This window comes from Rattus rattus, chromosome 6 (assembly GCF_011064425.1).
Source record: "Rattus rattus isolate New Zealand chromosome 6, Rrattus_CSIRO_v1, whole genome shotgun sequence".
Taxonomy (NCBI): domain Eukaryota; kingdom Metazoa; phylum Chordata; class Mammalia; order Rodentia; family Muridae; genus Rattus; species Rattus rattus.
In genome coordinates, this window is record NC_046159.1 from 58,955,189 (window position 1) to 58,974,326 (window position 19,138).

Consider the following 19,138-nt stretch of genomic DNA (forward strand, 5'->3'; position numbering starts at 1 on the left):
CAAAGAGGCCATCCATTTCCTTGCCAAGCTCGTGGTTTCATTTTTCTTCACAGCTGGATAGTATCCCGTAGTGTATGTGTTTACTACCTCTATCCATCCACCAAATGAACGGTGTTTAGGTTCTTCCCCCTTTCTAGCTACGTGAACAAGGCAATGCTGAGCAAGTGTCTGAGGAGTAGGACAATGACTCTGAGTATACGCTGAGGGCAGAACTAGGGAAGATCCTATTGGGTGAGGTGACCCAGACCCAGAAAGGCAAACATCCTTTGTCATCTGTGGTTCCTCTCTTTGGACCTTCAGATATGAGTGTTTTGTCTGGACCAACTGCAGAAACCAGGAAAGTAAAGGGGGAGCGTAGGTGGGGTGGGGATCAGTAGAAAGGGAAATATCAGGGCATGAGTGATTTGGAGGGGGAAATGAGCAAGTCAGGGGTTCTAATTAGGAAAAGGGGAGATACGTACAGAAGGATAAAAAAATCCTAAGGAATGAGGATTACCTACCTTAAATTGCATATAAGTCTTGTATACATATAAATATAGAGTTTAAGTGAAAAATTTCCACTTGAGCTCACAATATTTTCCCCTGTGTAACAAATCCCCCAGCACCAGGCATGAGATGCCCCTTTTGAGTGTTAGTCAGAGTTGCCTAAGAGACTCTCAAAACATCATAGGCTATTGCTGTTGCTCTTGGCTGCCTTCCAGAAGTTGAAGGTAAGTCCCCATTGCTGAAAACTCCGTGTTCTTGAGACACAGGACCCAGAGGGGCCAGGCAGGATCAGACCTGAAAGCCTCCTCTCTGAAGACTAGCTCTCATAGCAAACTTCCAAGAAGGCACAGAGCAACTCCCACTGGAGGGAAGCAACCACATTCTACCCAGCTATGATGCCTGTGCACCAAAACAACATCCAGCACGGAACACTCTGAGGAAGCAATAGTGGTGCACAGACTTCAGCCCTGGCAACCAACAACTCTCTAATTGGACTCAAGGGAAACCACATGTGCTATTAGAAACCTAGGCAATTACCTGGGGCTAGTGCAGCCATAAACCTTGGAGGAGACTCGACAGCTACTACTTTACTAAACTAGCACAATTCCTAACTACATTCTAACGATTTACCCATATATTCATAGACAACTATAGATCCCACCTGCCATCAAAGAAATTTTGGCTTGCGGCAGATCGTTACCAAACACAGACAGCCAAAGTGCAAAGGAAAGTAACTGTGTGGTGCCTGGTCCAAATAGTACATTTTCAGCACAGCAACCTAAGGTCTGGATGTCATGGTGGAAAGGGGAAGAAAGATTATAAAAGCCGGAGGAAGTGGGAGCTTTCTGTGGGATTTCAACTCTAGAAGTGTTAGAGAAGTTATATCATAAAGTCTGGTCCACATAGACACCCAACAAGGTCACCACCAACAGACATGCTGACACAGAAAGGGACCTCAGGGGGCCTCCACCCTAGTAAAAGAACTAAGGCGCTAACAAGAACGCTGGAGTGGGTGGAGTGGGAGAAGCAGTCTTTCCCAGGGAAGAGCCCCAAGTTGGTTACCCAATACCAAGTGTTCAACCTTGATGTCACGTTCATACAAGCAACACTAGAGGGACAAACATATTTATATACTTAGAGATGTATACAATATATTATATATAATACATGTATAATATGTATGTATATAATTGTGTGTGTGTGCGTGCACGTGTTATAGTTTGAGTAAGAATGGTCTCCATTTATATATTTGAATGCTTAGCCACCAAGGGGTGTGATACTTTGAAAGAATTAGAAGGATTAGGAGGTTTAGCTTTGTTAGAGGAAGAATGTTACTAGGGGTGGACTTCAAGGTTTCAAAAGCCTATGCCAGGCAGGCCTAGTCTGTCTCTCTGTCTGTCTCTGTCTCGATAGATAGATAGATAGATAGATAGATAGATAGATAGATAGATAGATAGATAGATAGATAGATAGATAGATTGGCTTGCTCCTTAGATGTAGGTCTTAGCTGCTACTCCAGCATCATACATGCCGCCATGCTCCCTACCATGAAGAGAGTGGACTACGCCTCTGAAAATGTCAGAAAGCCTCCAACTAAATGCTTTTTTTTCTTAAGAGCTGCCTCTGACGTGGTGTCTGCTCACAATGAGAAGAAGACAGTAACTAAGAGAGTGTGTATGCAACAACAATTAAAGAAATAGTGCATGAACTTGAAAGTGAGCAATGGGGGAGCTCATGGGAAGAGCTGAAGCAAGGAAGAGAAGGGGGAAATCGTGTAAATTACATTTTAATTTAAAAACCTAAAGAGAAGAAGAGTTGAAAAGTCCACGTGTCATCTAAAAGTAGAAGAGCTGAAATAATTATGAAGTGAGGGGTGGAGGCTGGAGGACAGCCTCAAGGCTGTTGCCCAGGCACCATTACCCACCATCTTTTTTTTTTTTTTTTTTTTTGAGACAGCATCCCTTACTAGCCTGAAGTCTCTCCAAAGGGCTGGGCTGTCTGACCACTGAGCCCCGGAGAATCCACCTATCTCTGTCTTCCCAGTGTCAGCATTACAAGCACACACGGCCATGCCCACCTTCCTAAGTGGGTTCTGGGGATTGAATTTAGACCATTCTGCTCGCAAGAAAAACACCCTGTCAACTGACCCATCTCTCAGTCCTCAAATGTCCTGCAGTTGCTGAATGAGTCGATAAACTACAGACCATTGTGTAACAGAAAAGGAAAAGGAACAACACCATAAAAAAGAATACACCAAGGCAGAAGAAGCTCAAACTAGGGGAGGGGACCTAGAGAGAGGGCTCAACAGTTAACAGTGGCTGCTCTTGCAGAGGACCCAGTTTGGATTCTCAGCACCCACATGGTTGTCTCACAACCATCTGTAACACCAGTTCCAAGAGATCTGTTACCCTCCTCTGACCTCCAAGGATACTGCACATATATGATGCAGACAAAACACTTATATACATAAACGATAGATAGATAGATGATAGACAGACAGACAGATAGACAGACAGATAGATGGTAGATATATAGATTAATTTTTTTAAAAAAGAATTACAACTAAATCATGCTGAGTGAAACATCTGGCAACTGTTCACAAACAATAAGTACAATTAAATCCCTGATAGGATTGGCAAAAATCAGCCAAACAAACAACCTCTCCCCCCCAAAACAGTGCAAAAGACCTACCTCAATTTCTATCACCCAATGTATTATTCTAGCTATATCATGTCTACCTTTAATGAAAGACCAGAAGACATGTTAAGAGGCAAGATATGGGCTGGAGAGATGGCTCAGCGGTTAAGAGCACTGAATGCTCTTCCAGAGGTCCTGGGTTTGATTCCCAGCAACCACATGGTGGCTCACAACCATCTGCAATGGGATGTTCTCTTCTGAGGTGTCTGAAGACAGCTACAGTGTACTCAAATATAAATAAAATAAATAAAATCTTAAAAAATAAAAAGAGGCAAGACACAACCAAGCCAGTCTCAGAAGAAATTATTGGAATTATTGAGCAGGAAACTTAGAATCAGGACCATTGTCAAAACTACAGGCCGTCTGGACTACATGGTAAGACCCTGTCTCAAAGAACAGATGAGAGAGGGTACGTAGAAAGGGGCGGCTGTGTGGATTTTAGAGAAAGAATATTTCATTGTATTTTCAGCAGTAGAGAAGCTGAAGAATGATAGAAGGATCATCCTCCCTCAAGATATAATGAACCTCCATATTTATATAAATATTGTTGAATTGTGTGTGTGTTGTAGAGTGTGAGGGGGTTAGGTTATACAGTTATAAGAAAGTTCAGGTTAAGGGATGCTTTCTCTGTTTTTGTTTTGTTTTCTTAGAGTTGGGAGTGGTTTGACCACACATCAACAGGAACAAGCCAACAGGAAGAGATGAACATTTGACAGGAAAGGGAAGTGATTGGATGGAGACAGCAAAGCCAGGGATGGAGACGCAGGTCTGGCAGTGATGTAAAACTATATTCCCCTGGATGAGTTGTCATGGAGACTAGCTGAAGGAGGAAGCTGGCAAAGGGCACAGCTCAAGTCCAATGATGTCTATTACCTTGGTGCAATGACTACTGTGTAGGGAACAGATAGACTGAGAGGCCCCACCAGTCACGAAAGGAAGAGAGGCAACCTGGGCTACAGATGCTGAGGGATGCACTCTGCTGATACTGTTGCAGATCTTAAGTTTCCTTTTCCTTTTCTCTTTCAGAAGAAGAAAGAGGCGGGGGCTTTCTGGAAAATTATTTGGCCTGCTATAGATGTGAGGAAAGAGAGACTCATGGTATGGGCCCAATTTATTCCTAAATTTTCAATGAGCTAATCCTTTATTGAGCTCTAATCATGAGGCAGCAGGTGTAGGCTACACGCCCTGAGCCCACGGGGGCCCCAGACCGCATTTGCACGTGTGTTCATCATCAAGGCAGATAAACTTTCTTCAGACTTCCCTTTATGTGGTCATGACAGCCTCCTATGATATTTGAGGGCATGTCAGGAAAGGTTGAACAAGATTGCTTCTTTTAGAGGGAACACCCATGGCCGCAAACTAAATAAAATATTAATTTAGTGGGAGGAGCTGCAGCTTGTTGGAACATGGGTGTGGAGAGGAGGAAGGAGGGACGCATGGGAGGTGCTGGGCCAAAGCACAGGGCAGGATGCTGGCAAACTTAGATGTCCCTGCTTCACCGTGTAGGAAACTGTAGGTTCTTGGTAAGTTGAGTAGTTCTCACCCCACTTCTCTCTCTCTCTCTCTCTCTCTCTCTCTCTCTCTCTCTCTCTCTCTCTCTCTCTCTCTCTCTTGTGATTGAAGTAGTTAAAGGTTATGAAGTTGAGTCTTGGGGTGTCTCAGATGCACTGTTGTAAGGAGGTCTCCTTAGGGCCACTGAACCTGGTTTGCACCAGTGGCCCTGTTATTACTCCATTGAGCTGTACTTGCCTCAGCCACAGGGTCTATCTGGTGGGTGGAGCTCTCTAACCACACCAGCCCAGAGAAGCTACATCCCTGTAAGCATTGTCTCTACAGCTCCCATGAGGATGCTCCAAAGCATGAAGGGAAAGCCTGGGCTCTCAGAGTTTGGGAAAGGCTTGTTGTATTCTCACCTACCTGTGTCTCAGACAAGTCAGAAGGTCTCGAGGGACCACTTTTTTGTTCTTATACTTCAGTATCCATTCTATGCAAGTGCCTTGCCTCTCCTCAGGACCTATCTGTGGAGCCCAGTGCATGATGGGAGTACAAGATGCCTTTGTCAGTCCCTCTCTCTCTCTCTCTCTCTCTCTCTCTCTCTCTCTCTCTCTCTCTCTCTCTCTCTCCTTCCAGCTCTTTCTGTGGTTCGTGGGAAGCAAGCACAAGCGCTCATGCTTAGACATCAAGCACTTCACTGACTGCCGTCTTTCTGGACCCCCCAGAGAGGTTACTTCTCAAACTTAAGTCTTCTCTTTCTCTCAACCATGGTAATACTTAGTTATTTAGTGTCACAGTTCCTCGTGTTTGTAAGGTCCTACTCAGAAACGGTGTGTGTCTGACCTGACCCTGCACTAGAACATGGGCTCCAGAGGACTGCCCTGGTCCTGTGACACTAAAGCAGTACAGATTTTCAGGCACATCTCAGAGTCATGTGACCTGAGCACTAGTTGCCTTACAACTTCAAATCTTACACAGGGCTTTGTTCAACTAGAGCTCAGTGAATTGCTCACCAGTGGCTTCCAACATGTGCAAGCAGTTGCCAGCCTAGTAGCTCACCATGGAGCAGTAAATGGGGTAGCTTTTTTAACCTGGATGGAAGGAGTTGCTTCTTATTTGAACCCAGTGGAGACTGCAGGAAAACAGCCCAGCATATGAACCCGTTTCACTAGGCAGTTTCAGGAACTAGAGACAGGGAGAGGGGTGAGTAATGGACACTTGCTGATGGATAATTGTAAACGGAAGGTTCCCTTGAGGCTGCTCTGAGGATAGAGTCCTGCAGAAGTGAGGAAGGCAGTACAGATGTGCACGGCCTAGTTGAGATGGAGAGAAGGAAGCCAGTGCTGACCCTGCAGAAAACGTACAGAGCCACACTCTACTGTTCATGCAGCACGCTGGTCCTTAACTTACAGAGCCACGTCTCACTGTTCACGCAACGCTGTGGTCCTTTACTTGGTGCTCTTTGGCTGGGGAAGGCTGTGGGTCACCTGGCTCCGGCTGGGGCGCCAATGGCTCTGGCACTCAGGACCTAATAGCTGCTCCTCTTTCAAGGAGAGGCTCATCCTTCTAGGCCTGACAGCTAAGACTGAGTGGACACGCTTTACTCACGAGCTCTTTTACACATCATCAGTAGACTGTTTGCGTATCAATGAGCAGGGAACAGTGATACTATTTCTGAATTTCCAAGGAGTAGTTACAGACGACATCCTCGTCACCCCGGTATCTGTTCTTCACATGGTAGTTTGTGGTTTTTCAAAATCTCTTTTCAGAATCATTCAGTACACGGCCAGCTTTGGCCAGTTTCCACAATGATAAAAAAAAGCAAGACTATTGACCAACCTCCTCTTTATCTTTTCACAGATGATAAACTTACTCGGGAGACCTCTCCTTAGGGAATTACTTTTCCAAATCCTGTTTATAGCATTTGAACGCTGAAGGTAACAACTGATTTGAGGCTTACACCAAGGCTTCCCTCTGCAGGGACCCCAGAAGTTTTGGCGAATGCAACTGGGCAGACTGAGACAAGCGGCCATGGAGCTTGTGTTTGGAAGGTGGCAGTCCCAGGAGAAACAGCCCAAGAGGCCCTAAGAAAGACGGCTTCAACTCTGCTGTAATTTGGAAAAAATTTCTCCCCTGTGCAAAAACAACTATGTAATAAGCTTGGATCTTCTGGAATTAGGAGCTTTCTAGCAATAATTATTCAAATGTTAGTTGATGCTTCTCTGTTGCTGTTTTCTGGGTGTGTTGTTTCTGGCCAAATGGAAGGAGCAATGAGTGCAGCCTGTCCTACAACACCAGGGCTGTGGGCACTGGAGCTTGTGTTATGGTCTTAGCAACAAGAGGGGAAACAAAGGCACAGCAGAGAGCTCGTTAGCAGGGATGACAGATTTTACATAACCGCTAACTTGGGTCCGTCTCAGGATCCATCGGACTATAATATGGTCAGCTTCACAGAGAAACAATGAAGGCAAGGAGACAGCCAGAATTTCTACATGAGAGACCATGTCTTATCCAATTCATACATTACAGCACTGTCCTTTTGGCCAGAAAATATGAACAAGATAGCCACAGGCTTTGGAGTTATTAATAACTGATAGCAGGGGGGATCGCGAATACTTAAGAATGGAAATGTATCTTGGTAGTAAACGTTCCACTCAAAGAGGAGGGGAAATGCAATGAAGCCTCACTCTGTAAAACTCTAACTCCCCCTCCATGTGTGAGTGTGCTGTACATGGAATGAATCCGAATTGTTCCAAACAAAGAGAGCTTTCACTCAGCCTCACGTGGCAGGGTGTGGACTGAAATGAAGCCATGGGTGTGTGTGCTGGGTGATAGTGATGATAGGGCCTTACTTGGAAAAAGCCCAGCGCTAACCTCCATGGGCAGGGCAGACTCTATTTACCCGTGACCTGACTTACTCCACACTAACCCCAGGGTGCTAGGGTCACACTATCGCCCAAAACTCCCCCATCGTGTCACCACACACTGTCCACACTGCAGTTCTCCAGATTACACTCAAACCAGAAATGGATGGATACGATTTACTCTGTAGCCTCTAGCTTGGCCATCTCCTTCGGGCTACTCAAAGAATGCAAAGATACCTAGTAAGCACCATATATATGTCAGTCAGTCCTATACAGGGGACAAGAAACATTGGCACGTCTTCTTCCATTGAGGAGATACGAGTCACAGGAAGCATAGCTCTCAGGATGAGGAAGAACGGGCCTTGCTCCTGCTGAGGGATGTCGGCCTTAATGGAGACCAGGATGGAGGAAAGCATAAGCATGCACACACGTCACACATGCACACGCACATGCACACGCACACGCGCGCACATACAAATGGTGAAACCAGACCTCCAAATCCTAGCCAAAGGAACTCCACCATACGGCAAACTACTATTTATGTGTTCTGCACCAAGACAAGCTACCTTTACCACAGTTGGACGGTGTTTTCTGAGACCACAAGAATCCCCAAGAAGGGCCAAGTCAAGGAACCCCTAAACACACAACTTTCCCAGAGTCCTGCTTTGTCCATGGCTTGTGTTATCTGAGCCTACTTTCACCTCTGGCATCCCAACATTGGGTAGCACCCTGAGGCAGACTTGTATTGATTCTGATGCAGAATCTGATGCCTTCTAAAATAGAAATGTGGGAGGAGAGGGGACTTCTGGAAATGGTGGCTGTACATGGTCATCCACTACTCCATAAGTGACTCCTGATAAATCCATTTTACTCCTCGGGATGAGCTTGTATGAGTCGTTCAGTTGCTGATGCCACCCCAGACAGGAGGTAGATGTCAGTGCTGTGTCTCCCTGGGTAGCCACACACCACACAGAGGCCACAGGAAGAATGTCTCCTGGCTTTGAAGCTAGTTGATTAACAATATCGTGTGAGTGGAATTCCTTCTCTTCTACCCATGCAGAGGTGAAAATCTAAGATAGGAAAAAGACAGGACTAGACCCAAGCCTCCCATCTCTCAGCTCCAAACACAGGTCCAGTTGCTCCAAACACGGATTTTCAAATCCAAGGTAGACCCTAGGGGCAGCATTTTCCCCAAGAAATGATTCCTTCAGAAGCTAAAGTGTGTTTGGAAAATAACGAACAAGACATGCAGTGAGGTTCCATTTATGTCTAAGATGTCACAATTTGACACAGAATGATTACATGGAGGGAGGCCTTTTAACTCATTTGACATGTAGATAGAAGTTATTCTTGTCCAAAAGAGAAACTCTGAATAATATCTTCAGTCTGTCTGTCTGCCTGTCTATTGTCTATCAATCTGTCACCTATCATGAGCATCAGCCCCATCAGCATTTCACAGATCCACATGCCACCTTGAGTCCTTAGTAAGGTATGACACAAAATGTGTGTGGGAATTGGCCAGGTGCCCCCAAATGACCATCAGAGCCCACACCATCAGAGGGCTATCACACCCACTCTGACCTCCACAGTGCTATTGTGGTCTCTGAAGCACGGGAAGACCTCGCCGCAGCTCCCCACCCCCCACACCGGCGTTCTTGAACTTACACAGTTAAAGAATGAACTTTTGAGGATGAGTTCAAACAGCAGGCCATCCTTCACCAGCACTGTTCGAATCTAGCCACACTGGCATTCTGGAAGAGATGCTGGCCGAGAGCTGAGATCAGACCCCTGCAGCCTCGTAAGCTCCAGCCCATGTAGAAGGGGAAGGTTATGGGTTCGAGGGGGTTTTCAGAATGGGAATCTGTGGATCAGTGATTAACGGAACACGGTTGCCCCCTTTATCAAACTTGAAGCACTGGCTTCAGTGTTAGAAGAGAACAGGGGAAAAAATTAAGTACCAGATCTCTCTCAAAATTATTGTGAGTGTTTATTTATTCTTCCTCTCCCAGGAGAAATCTTCCCTCATTTTAATATAATAATTTGAAAGTTTTCATTATCTAGAGCAGCGGTTCTCAACCTGTGGGTTGTGATCCCTTTGTGGGGTCGACCAGCCCTTTCACAGGGGTCGCACATCAGCTATCCTGCATAGTAGATGTTTACATTATGATTCGTAACAGTACAAAAACTAGTTATGAAGTAGGAGCAAAATAGTTTTATGGTTGGGGGTCACCCCAACATACGGAACTGTATTAAAGGGGGTAACAGAAGACAGAGTTCCTCGATAGCACCCAGAGGCAATGAAAGAAGTTTCCGTGTGAAGAAGGTCTGATGGCCACAGAAGTGAGGAGCTTGAAGAAGACAAAAGCATTGCCAACTAACAGTCCAGGAGAAGAGCGGGTGTAAAAGAGTGAGTTCACATGAGATGCCTTGGATGCTACGATAGTGTGGGGAAATTGGTGTGGCTGGAACGCAGGTGCCAGGCATCTCTGACACAGGCACCTGGGGGAGCAGGAAACCCCTTAGGACGTCCCATGGATGCCATTCCAATAAGCTTGAAATTTTTCATAGGTACCACCTGTGAATGTTTCTAAGTTCTAGAAATTAGCATTTATTTATTCACCATGTTCTAGGGGAGAACCCTGGGGAAAATGGAGGACATACATTGAAATATCAGAGGCCTGGGATGAGGCCGGCTGGCCCTACAGCTCCGGTTAAAATCCGTCAGGGACTGCCTTGACCAAGGCTGGAGTACAGAGCTGTGGGTGAGATGTAATGGCAAGAGTTAGTCGCTGAATATGTAGAAGGTAAGATGATGCCGCCAACAGCCCCCAGAGCTCTAACCTGCTGGCCAGTGTTACTGCTGAGTAGCCAGGAATGAATGATGGGAGACGGCTTTGGTGCCAGCCGCTCATGACACAGGTGAAAGCTGCACTGGCTTTGAGGCCAGACAATTCCTCAAGGAAACATCTGGACAGGGCGCAGGGCCAGTTTCCTTCCTTGACGTCCCTCTCATAGCTAAGACCGTCGTCCCTCACCCACTGGTTTTGCTAAAAAGTTTGCAATACAACTTGAGCACGCTCAGGGTAGAAAGAGCTGGGAGAAGCTCACAGTAGGATTGGGGAAGGGGAAGGAGAAGAAACTGTTCACACATTCCCACAGGAGCCAGTATCAGGAAGGGCAGGCGAGCACACAGGGCTCCTTTGTGTTTGGTTTTAGGGATTATTCCTTTCCTGAGTCTGAGCAGCAGCAACGCACAACATACCCACACCCATGGCTTCCATCGCACCAGAACTTATCACAAATCACGTTGAGGTCACTTCCTCATACCTTCCTCACGTCAGGTGATGAGTCAGAATGCCCCCTGTCTCAGTGCCTTACTGAGCAGGCAGCTAGAGGCTTCCGGGGACTCGGCTGCCACACAGATACAGGAAAGGGAGGGAGATAAGCTGTAGACTCCACCTGAGCACACCTAGCTTGAGCAAAGCTGGTCAGGTACAAATACCAGAGGGATGCACGTCCCCGAGCATGCCTGCCTGCTCCTCCACTCCACCACGCTGCTGCCGACATGGGGTTCACAGTAAGTCAGATCCTCCTTTCATATGTAGAACCATACAACTGGGAACCACTGTCAGGGGCGAGAGGGTTTGATTTCTATGGCGTGGTTACCATGATAGTAATAATTCTCCTTTCTTTTCGTGGAATCATGGTGTTTACAAGCTCGTCCATAGAGAAGAAGAAGAATTGCCCTGGAAGAGTCTGACACAGGCTGGTTACAGTAGAATTGTCTTCCACATCACCTCTCCCAAGGCTCTCACTCAAGACGAGCCTTCTCTGGGCTCTAGAGTCTTCCTTAGCCTTGATCTCTTTCTCATTTCTGATTTCTCCTTTCTTATCCTTGATTTCCACTTTTACCAGTTCTGGGCATGTTCTGGTCAGACTGGGAGGTCGCTGTTGTCAAGACTCATCTTCAACACTCGTGGCTGCTAACTGGCCCTCCAAGAAGCAAGCGGCCCTCGGGCCCTCTGCAGGCATTTCTCTGAGAAAGAGTCTGAGGGTGAAGCTAGCCCAGTTCCCTCACTGAAGTCCTAGGACACAGAGGCTCAAACAGGCTGGACATATGCTATTCCAGCATACTCTCATGAATTTATGGAATCATAGATGTAAGCTGTGACTGAGAAGTGTCTAGCCCAGAACAGGATGGATGGAGAGCTCCAAGCACAGGCCAGAGGGTTGCATTTCTCTTCTAGTTGTAGCTGTGAACAGGAGAGTATATTGGTTCTCAACCTTCCTAAGGCTGTGACCCTTGAATACAGTTCCTCATGTTATCGTGACCCCCAGTCATAAAATTTCTTCCATTGCTACTGCATAACTGTAATTTTGCTACCATTATGAATAGTAATGTAAATATCTGACATGCAGGATACCGGGTATGAGACCCCTAAAAAAGGGTTGTTTCACCTCTAAAGGGGCTGTGACCCACAGGGTGAAAACTACTGGTCTAGGGCCCTTTAGTCCTCAGTAGCTGCCTCATTCACAGGAGACAACATTGTGCTCAAAAACTCCCTCCACATCAGGCTTTTGAAGAGACAAATTTTAACTCTCTTGCACTGAAAAAAAAATAGAAACACTTAACCTACTAAGACAAGAAAAAGAGGATTCCTTCTGCTAGGAAGAAAGTGTTTCAGACAAAGGGGGAAAAAAGAAAAACATTTTCAGGGCTTGCATTGCTCTGCGCTATGCACTAATTTTACATTTTCTTCATCAGTTTTCAGTGTCTGAAATCCAGTGCCAAAATTCTAAAACTGCATTTTAATATCATTACAGTAACTCAGCAATTCTAACTTACCATTAAGTTTTTCTGCAGTTAAAAAGATGCATGGGGGGGCTGGAGAGAGGGCTCAGGGGTTAAGAGCACCAGCTGCTCTTCCAGAGGTCCTGAGTTCAAATCCCAGCAACCACATGGTGGCTCACAGCCCTCTGCAATGGGATCTGATGCCCCCTTCTGGTGTCTAAAAACAGCTACAGTGCACTCATATAAATAAAAAAATAAAATAAATCTTAAAAAGATGCATGGTGGGAGAAGAAGGCGCAGGTGGTTTGACAGCTGGGTAAAATCAGTAACTAGTTCTGATGAGCCTGGTGAAGGGAGCGGGTGCTGAAAACCGTGTCACCGCCAGCCCTGGTCTCTGTGCTTTCAGGTCCTCGTCGTTGGTCTGCTCGGGCTCCTCGCAGCTCCTGGCTTTGCTTACGTGAGTCTCATTTTCTCAAGTCCATTGCCAAAACGCATTTAGAGAGAAACGTGATCTTACATCACTCTTTGTTTCTTACGAATGTTAGACTATCAACATCAATGGTGACAGCAATGTAGACGGAAGTGGACAGCAGTCGGTGAGCATCAACGGTGTGCACAACGTGGCCAATATTGACAACAATAACGGCTGGGACTCCTGGAACAGCCTCTGGGACTATGAAAATGTACGTAATGGACACACAGGGTGAAGATATGGTGCGCCGACCGCCCATTAAAAAGCTTAAAGTGAATTCTAGCCGTTCGTGAGCATGATAGCTACCCAGTAAAGGTTCCCATTCTGCTCGAACGATTTTACTTTTTTACATATAATTATCACTAATAAATATTACACAATAGGTGGAAATTCAAACCAATGAATAGTAAGGATAAACTATGTACAAAGACAAGCACAAGCATTCTTTGGTCTTCCCTGCAGAGAGCCTCCGTGATGTAAAAGGTCCAACATTTTATGGAGACTGCGTGAAACATGAATGATATTAGTTATAAGAGAAGGAGAAGCAAAGCAACACTTGGCCCCACCTGCCTATTACTACTTCTTATTTAAACGTACTTTTAGAAAGCAAAGCCTGTCTTCCCTGCCTCCTGAAATCATTGAGGTAGACCAAGGTGTGACAGCCTGAAAAAGTTTGTCAGCAAAACACACACACATACACACACACATGCACATACACACACACACATACACACATGCACAACACACACACACACACATAAACACACACACACACATACACACACACACACACACACACACACACACATACACACACACACACACACATGCACATACACACACACACACACACACACACACATGCACATACACACATACACATATGCACACACACACAGACATACACATACACACACATGCACACACACACACACACACACACACACACACTGCACATCACACACACATGCATGCACACACACACATGCACACACACACATACACACATATGCACACACACAACCTATCACACCTAGATTTATCCACCCTCTAAGAGTTTGCAGGTTATCCTTACATGTTAACCAGAGGCACAATTGCAGGACACCCAGACCCTGAGCATTCGTCCCAGCTCCTTGTGATCTTGCAACTTGGTTCCCTCAGCTGTGACTTGTGACAAAGCTCCCAGGGAACCTGTGCCTCACCACTCTCTGTCTTCTTTAATAGAGTTTTGCTGCAACGAGACTCTTTGCCAAGAAATCATGCATTGTGCACAAAATGAACAAGGACGCCATGCCCTCCCTTCAGGACCTCGATACACTGGTCAAGCAGCAAAAGGTAAAGGCGAGCCCTTTCTTTGGAGTGACAGGAAGTCTTACAGCCCCACCCACTCCCTCTGTGGTGGAGCATACCGGCATGTTTGTCCTGGTAAATAGCACAAATGTGTAACAAATGTGAGGTGCTTGCTTGAATGGGGGTGGCTTCCACTGTATCCAATGCTGTGGCCCATATCTGCCTCAGCAGCGTCCTCGAGTGTCAGAGACCCAAAGGTCTGCACACCCCAGTGCAAGTCCTCTATACTTCAAGGACACACTCCTACAGTAGTTGGGGTTATCAGAACTAGAAGACATATAGACTGGATTTTCAGATAAAAAGAAATCCTTTTTAAAGTCTAAGTATGTCCTATACAATGTTTCAGATATTCTCGATACTTTAAAAAAAAAAAAAAAGACTTGTTGCTTGAAAACCAAATGTAACCAAGTGTCCTGTATCCATTGTCAACGTAGCTGTAGTAAATGGAATCCACGGTTTTCACAGCCAGATGCCTGAGTTATTCTATTCCGTGAGAAACTGGTTCCTATAACAAGCAAGCTGGTGAATATATATAAGCCCCATCTTGGAAGTTATCACGTAATACTACCTAAGGATCTAAGAGAGCAAAAAATGCTTCAAATTTCAGAATAAGTTTTGCTTCAGACTTCTGTAAACAGCTACAATTTTAACTATCTAAGTCTCTCCAGACACTTAGAAATGCCAAGACACTCAAAGCTAGAATTGTCTCTTCACCTTAGTTAGAAACAAAATGGCCACCAAGAATTGCCCTTGCCTCCCTCTTCAGATCAGTAAAGCCCTGGGCTCAGTGCTCATTCACTTTCTTTCTTTTCCTTCACTCTCGACTTCAGGGCAAAGGGCCTGAGGGAGCATCTCCCAAGGACTTGATGTACTCCATCAACCCTACCAGAGTGGAGGACGTGAATACATTCGGGCCGAAGATTGCTAGCATGTGCCGGGGCATCCCTACCTATGTGGCTGAGGAGATTCCAGGTATGTACCCCAAGACACTGTATACCCCAACGCAGGAATGGTAGAGCTATTAGACACTCTAAAGTGTGATCGCAGATGGACCCATCACATGACATTACATAGCAGACACTTGATTTATGCTCGCTCCTTGTCAGACAGTTGTCCATGCCTCGAAAGTATTAGTTCACAAACTCCTCACAGAAATCTTAGTAGAATCCACAGGTTCTGCCATTAGTCTTCCTTTTTGGAAACTGAGACACAGAGAAAGTTCATAAAGCCCTTGTCTGCCTCAGGTGCTATGTCTTTAACTTTATAGCAGACTGTCTCTTTGGGTGGGATCTAGAGTAAACTCCAAATGTGTTCAAAGGAAGTGTGAGAAGCAGGGGAGCGCCAATGGAATCTGCCGACTTTCTGTAGTGCTAAACTCCTTGGCACTCAAAGAACAGTATCAACATGGTATGAGCCTAATCTAACAGCAAGTTTTCAAATCTCTGAAGTGAAAGGAGAGAGAGCGAGAGAGAAAAACAAAGTTAGAAACAGTAAGAGACAGAGAGACAGAGACAAAAAGACGGAATAGAGAAAGATTTTGAAATTAGTGTACAGTTTAGAAATGACAGGACACTCTCCACCATCCCTGCAGAGTCCCAGGACAGTCACTGATCCAGACTTCTTTTCTTTTCACAGGACCAAACCAGCCTTTGTACTCAAAGAAGTGCTACACAGCTGACATACTCTGGATTCTGCGCATGTCCTTCTGTGGAACATCAGTGGAAACATACTAGAAGTCACAGAAAGACAAAATGTGGGCTCTGACCTTTGCAATACCTAATTATGAGAATGTTCTCAGAGAGTTATGATTAGCTTCTTTAAGGCTCAATAAACCCACCTGGCAGCACAAACAGTTTGTAATGACATCACTCAGGGTTTCTATGGGAGTGCAATGTGACATATGTTAGATCCACCTGTCAGCCTGTATTCAAGATCTCGCCCCTATAAAGGACCCCTTCAGAGGCCTCAGATGCTACAAATCACAGCCTGGGGATGGGCTCAGATAGGTCTCTGCTGTCTTGCTGTATTTAGGATCAGCAAGTTTAAAAAAAAAAAAACACTCAAAGTGCAAGGAGAGTTTCCTCCAAGGACCTAGAATTGTCTATAATAACCCAAGGAAGAGACACTGGTAATGAAAGACTAGAACACACTTCCATCGATATTAAGAACCTCAGATTGCCTCTCTCTTCCCAGAACTGTACATTCCCTTTCTGTAAACTCTGTTTCTCTCTTTCCTCTGAAGACACTTTTCTTATCATAGGACATGATAACTAGATCAGAAAGCCAGCCACATTTATATGTCTTCCCAGTTCAAGTAATACTTCCTAATATTGAATGGTACTTCTATATTCCCTTGACCATATTTGATTCAATAGTCTACAGGTCCATTCCATGACAGAGCAAGAGTGAGATCACATGGCACCCAAGCACATGGGTCTCCACTGAAGGAGAAAGATCTGAAAGAAAGCAGACTCCCGACATTTGTGTATTGTAACAGGAACCAGCACTTCGTTTTAAAAGCCGCTCCTATATGTTGTTCAGTTCCTAGAATCATCAGAGAATTCTCGCTACATTCTTTTATGTTTACCTGAGCTGTTACTATGTAAACCTAACAAACTGAGCAAAACGTCGATTCCCATCACTTAGACAGTGATCTATAATTGGTCCCTTAGACAGTGATCTACACTGGCCAGTGCCTACCAGAAAGAGGCTATCATAGTTATCTTCATTATATTGCAATTTCATCACATTTTGCAAATTAGTGTTATTTCTGAAATATTCTGAAGCCCCCAAAGGCAAAACATTATCTGAGATCCATTAATGATCACAGTGGTAGGGGGTTAGAGAGATGGCTCAGTGGTTAAGACCACTTGCTACTCTCCCAGAGAACCCAGGCAGGCCCAATTCTCAGTGCCCACATAGCAGCTCACAACCATCCCTAACTCAGGTTCCAGGAGATCCAAAATCTTCTTCTGACCTCTACACACACTAGACACACACGTGGTGCACCGACATTCATACAGGCAAAACACCCATACACACTAAACATAAATAGGAATTTTCAACAAGGGGAAATATGCAATATTAAAGTAAAAGTAAAGATATTCACTAATATCACAAATTACTAAAATGGGAAACAAATACACAATACTAAAGGATCAGAGATCCTAGCTTAGCTCTACTTATGATAGCCTAGTTTAGTTAGCCTAGTTAGTATGAGCCCAGGATTTCTTCTCACACAAATTTATTCAATTCCATTCATTGGGACGGAAGATGTAGATTTTTGGAAGACAAAGGAGTGATCTGTGACAACTTCACAAACTAAGCCTTAGATAACAGCTATGTGCTTCATGGTTATTGTGAGGAACATCAAAGGCCAGAGTTTTAGGACAGACACACACACACACACACACACACACACACACACACACACACACACACACACACCCATCTATGCCTGCCCAGAGCCTCTGATTCCTTTAGCTAACCACACAGGGAAGCCAAATCGACAACGCTGCCTTTCATGCTCCAGGAAATCAAATGGCTTCTCCCTCCTCAGTTAATTCATCCCGAAAAAATTGCTCAAGAAACAGTGAAATTCAGCCCAGACTTCTCTCCAGCAATTTGCTAAAAATCTTCTATAGAAAAATACAGAGAGGGGACTTCACACAGAGAACCTTGTCCCTTCTTGACTCCTCCCCACCAGGTCTCTCTGAGCAGTGTCAGAGCTTGGGCACAGAAGGCATAGCCCGTCTCCTGTAGTACCCACTGCAGACAGTGTGAACTGTTACCTTAAGCAAAGCTGGAGTCAAAAACTGGGTTCTAAGTACATTAGCTAACTACTCAGGACCAGACAGTATCAACAACATCAGTCAGCCATTAAAGCCATCTGTATTAATGCCATCCTGGGCTCTCAGCAGCATTCGAGAGCAAGCATTTTCTACTGGGCTGTGGTAGCTAGCCAGAAGCTGCCAGACTGAAACTGGGGGTGGCTGAACTTCTCTATGTCAAACCACAAGCCCTCCTGGCTCTGTTTTCTTCCAGGAGCCTCACTCTGGGCTCCAGATAGAGGAGATATCACACCCCAGAGGGAAACCTTGCTTAGAGTAAGGACAGGGAGCGCTGTCAACCTTCCAATCACATCTCAGATCCCTGTTTACATCACATCTACCATCCGGTGAGCTAAAGTAGAGATGCAGGGAAGAGCCTCTCTGTGCCCTTCTCAAGTGAGGGGCACTGAAGAGTCTGCTCAAAGCTTGTCACTGGAAGAGATGGTGAGTGGGCATCTGTGTACTCAGAATCTCACTAAAACCAAGGTAGGGACAGTAAAAGCAATAAAACTCACACACACACACACACACACACACACACACACACACACAAATGAGGTGAGAGGAAAGGGTTCATTTGGCTTAACACTGAGGGAAATCAGGGAGGAAGTCAAGCAGAAACCGTAAGGGCTGCTTGCTGGATTGCTCAGGCTCATGCTTAGTTGACTTTCTTATACAGTCCAGGGACCGCCTGCCTAGAGAATAGTGCTGCCCACAGTGGGCCAGACCTTCCTAAATCAATTAACAAGTCAGTGCCCCACAGACCCGCCCACAGACCAACCTGATACAGGCAATCGCTTAGTTAAGGATCCCTGCTCAGGTCATTCTGGGTTGTGGCAAGTTGGTATTTAAACCAACGATTACACCACCTTTACCTGAGGCCGCATGTTGGTTTAAATTTTGCTGAAGTGTTGGCTTCTCTCTCACAGGTCACTATATTTTAGGAATGTATAACAGTCACCAAAGAATTTCTAGTTGCTTAATCTCATGAAGATGTTTCAGTGCTCTGCATCTCTGTTCCAATTGGAGTACGTGGCTCTTCTCTCTTAGAAATGCCACGTTCTTTAAAAACATTGCTGTTCTCCAAGGTTCCTCCCTCGGCCTCTAACTTTGTTGTTGTTGTTCGATTGATTGTTTACCTCTTTTTCAATGC

General features: G+C 45.3%; 1 protein-coding gene across 1 annotated transcript; it reads left to right on the top strand.

Moving 5' to 3' along the window:
• The first annotated feature begins 11,072 nt into the window (after nt 1–11,072).
• Gkn1 (gastrokine 1) lies at nt 11,073–16,004 on the top strand. The gene is made up of 6 exons (XM_032905090.1): nt 11,073–11,118; nt 12,740–12,790; nt 12,879–13,016; nt 14,030–14,140; nt 14,986–15,127; nt 15,791–16,004. The coding sequence occupies exons 1-6, from the start codon at nt 11,107–11,109 to the stop codon at nt 15,886–15,888; spliced, it is 552 nt and encodes a 183-aa protein (XP_032760981.1). The 5' UTR covers nt 11,073–11,106; the 3' UTR covers nt 15,889–16,004.
• The last annotated feature ends 3,134 nt before the right edge of the window (nt 16,005–19,138 follow it).

Excerpts from the sequence above, each read along its gene's own strand:
- Gkn1 (XM_032905090.1), top strand. Across the intron at positions 12,791-12,878 it reads CAGCTCCTGGCTTTGCTTAC|ACTATCAACATCAATGGTGA; the intron begins GTGAGTCTCATT and ends TACGAATGTTAG. Across the intron at positions 13,017-14,029 it reads GCCTCTGGGACTATGAAAAT|AGTTTTGCTGCAACGAGACT; the intron begins GTACGTAATGGA and ends CTTCTTTAATAG.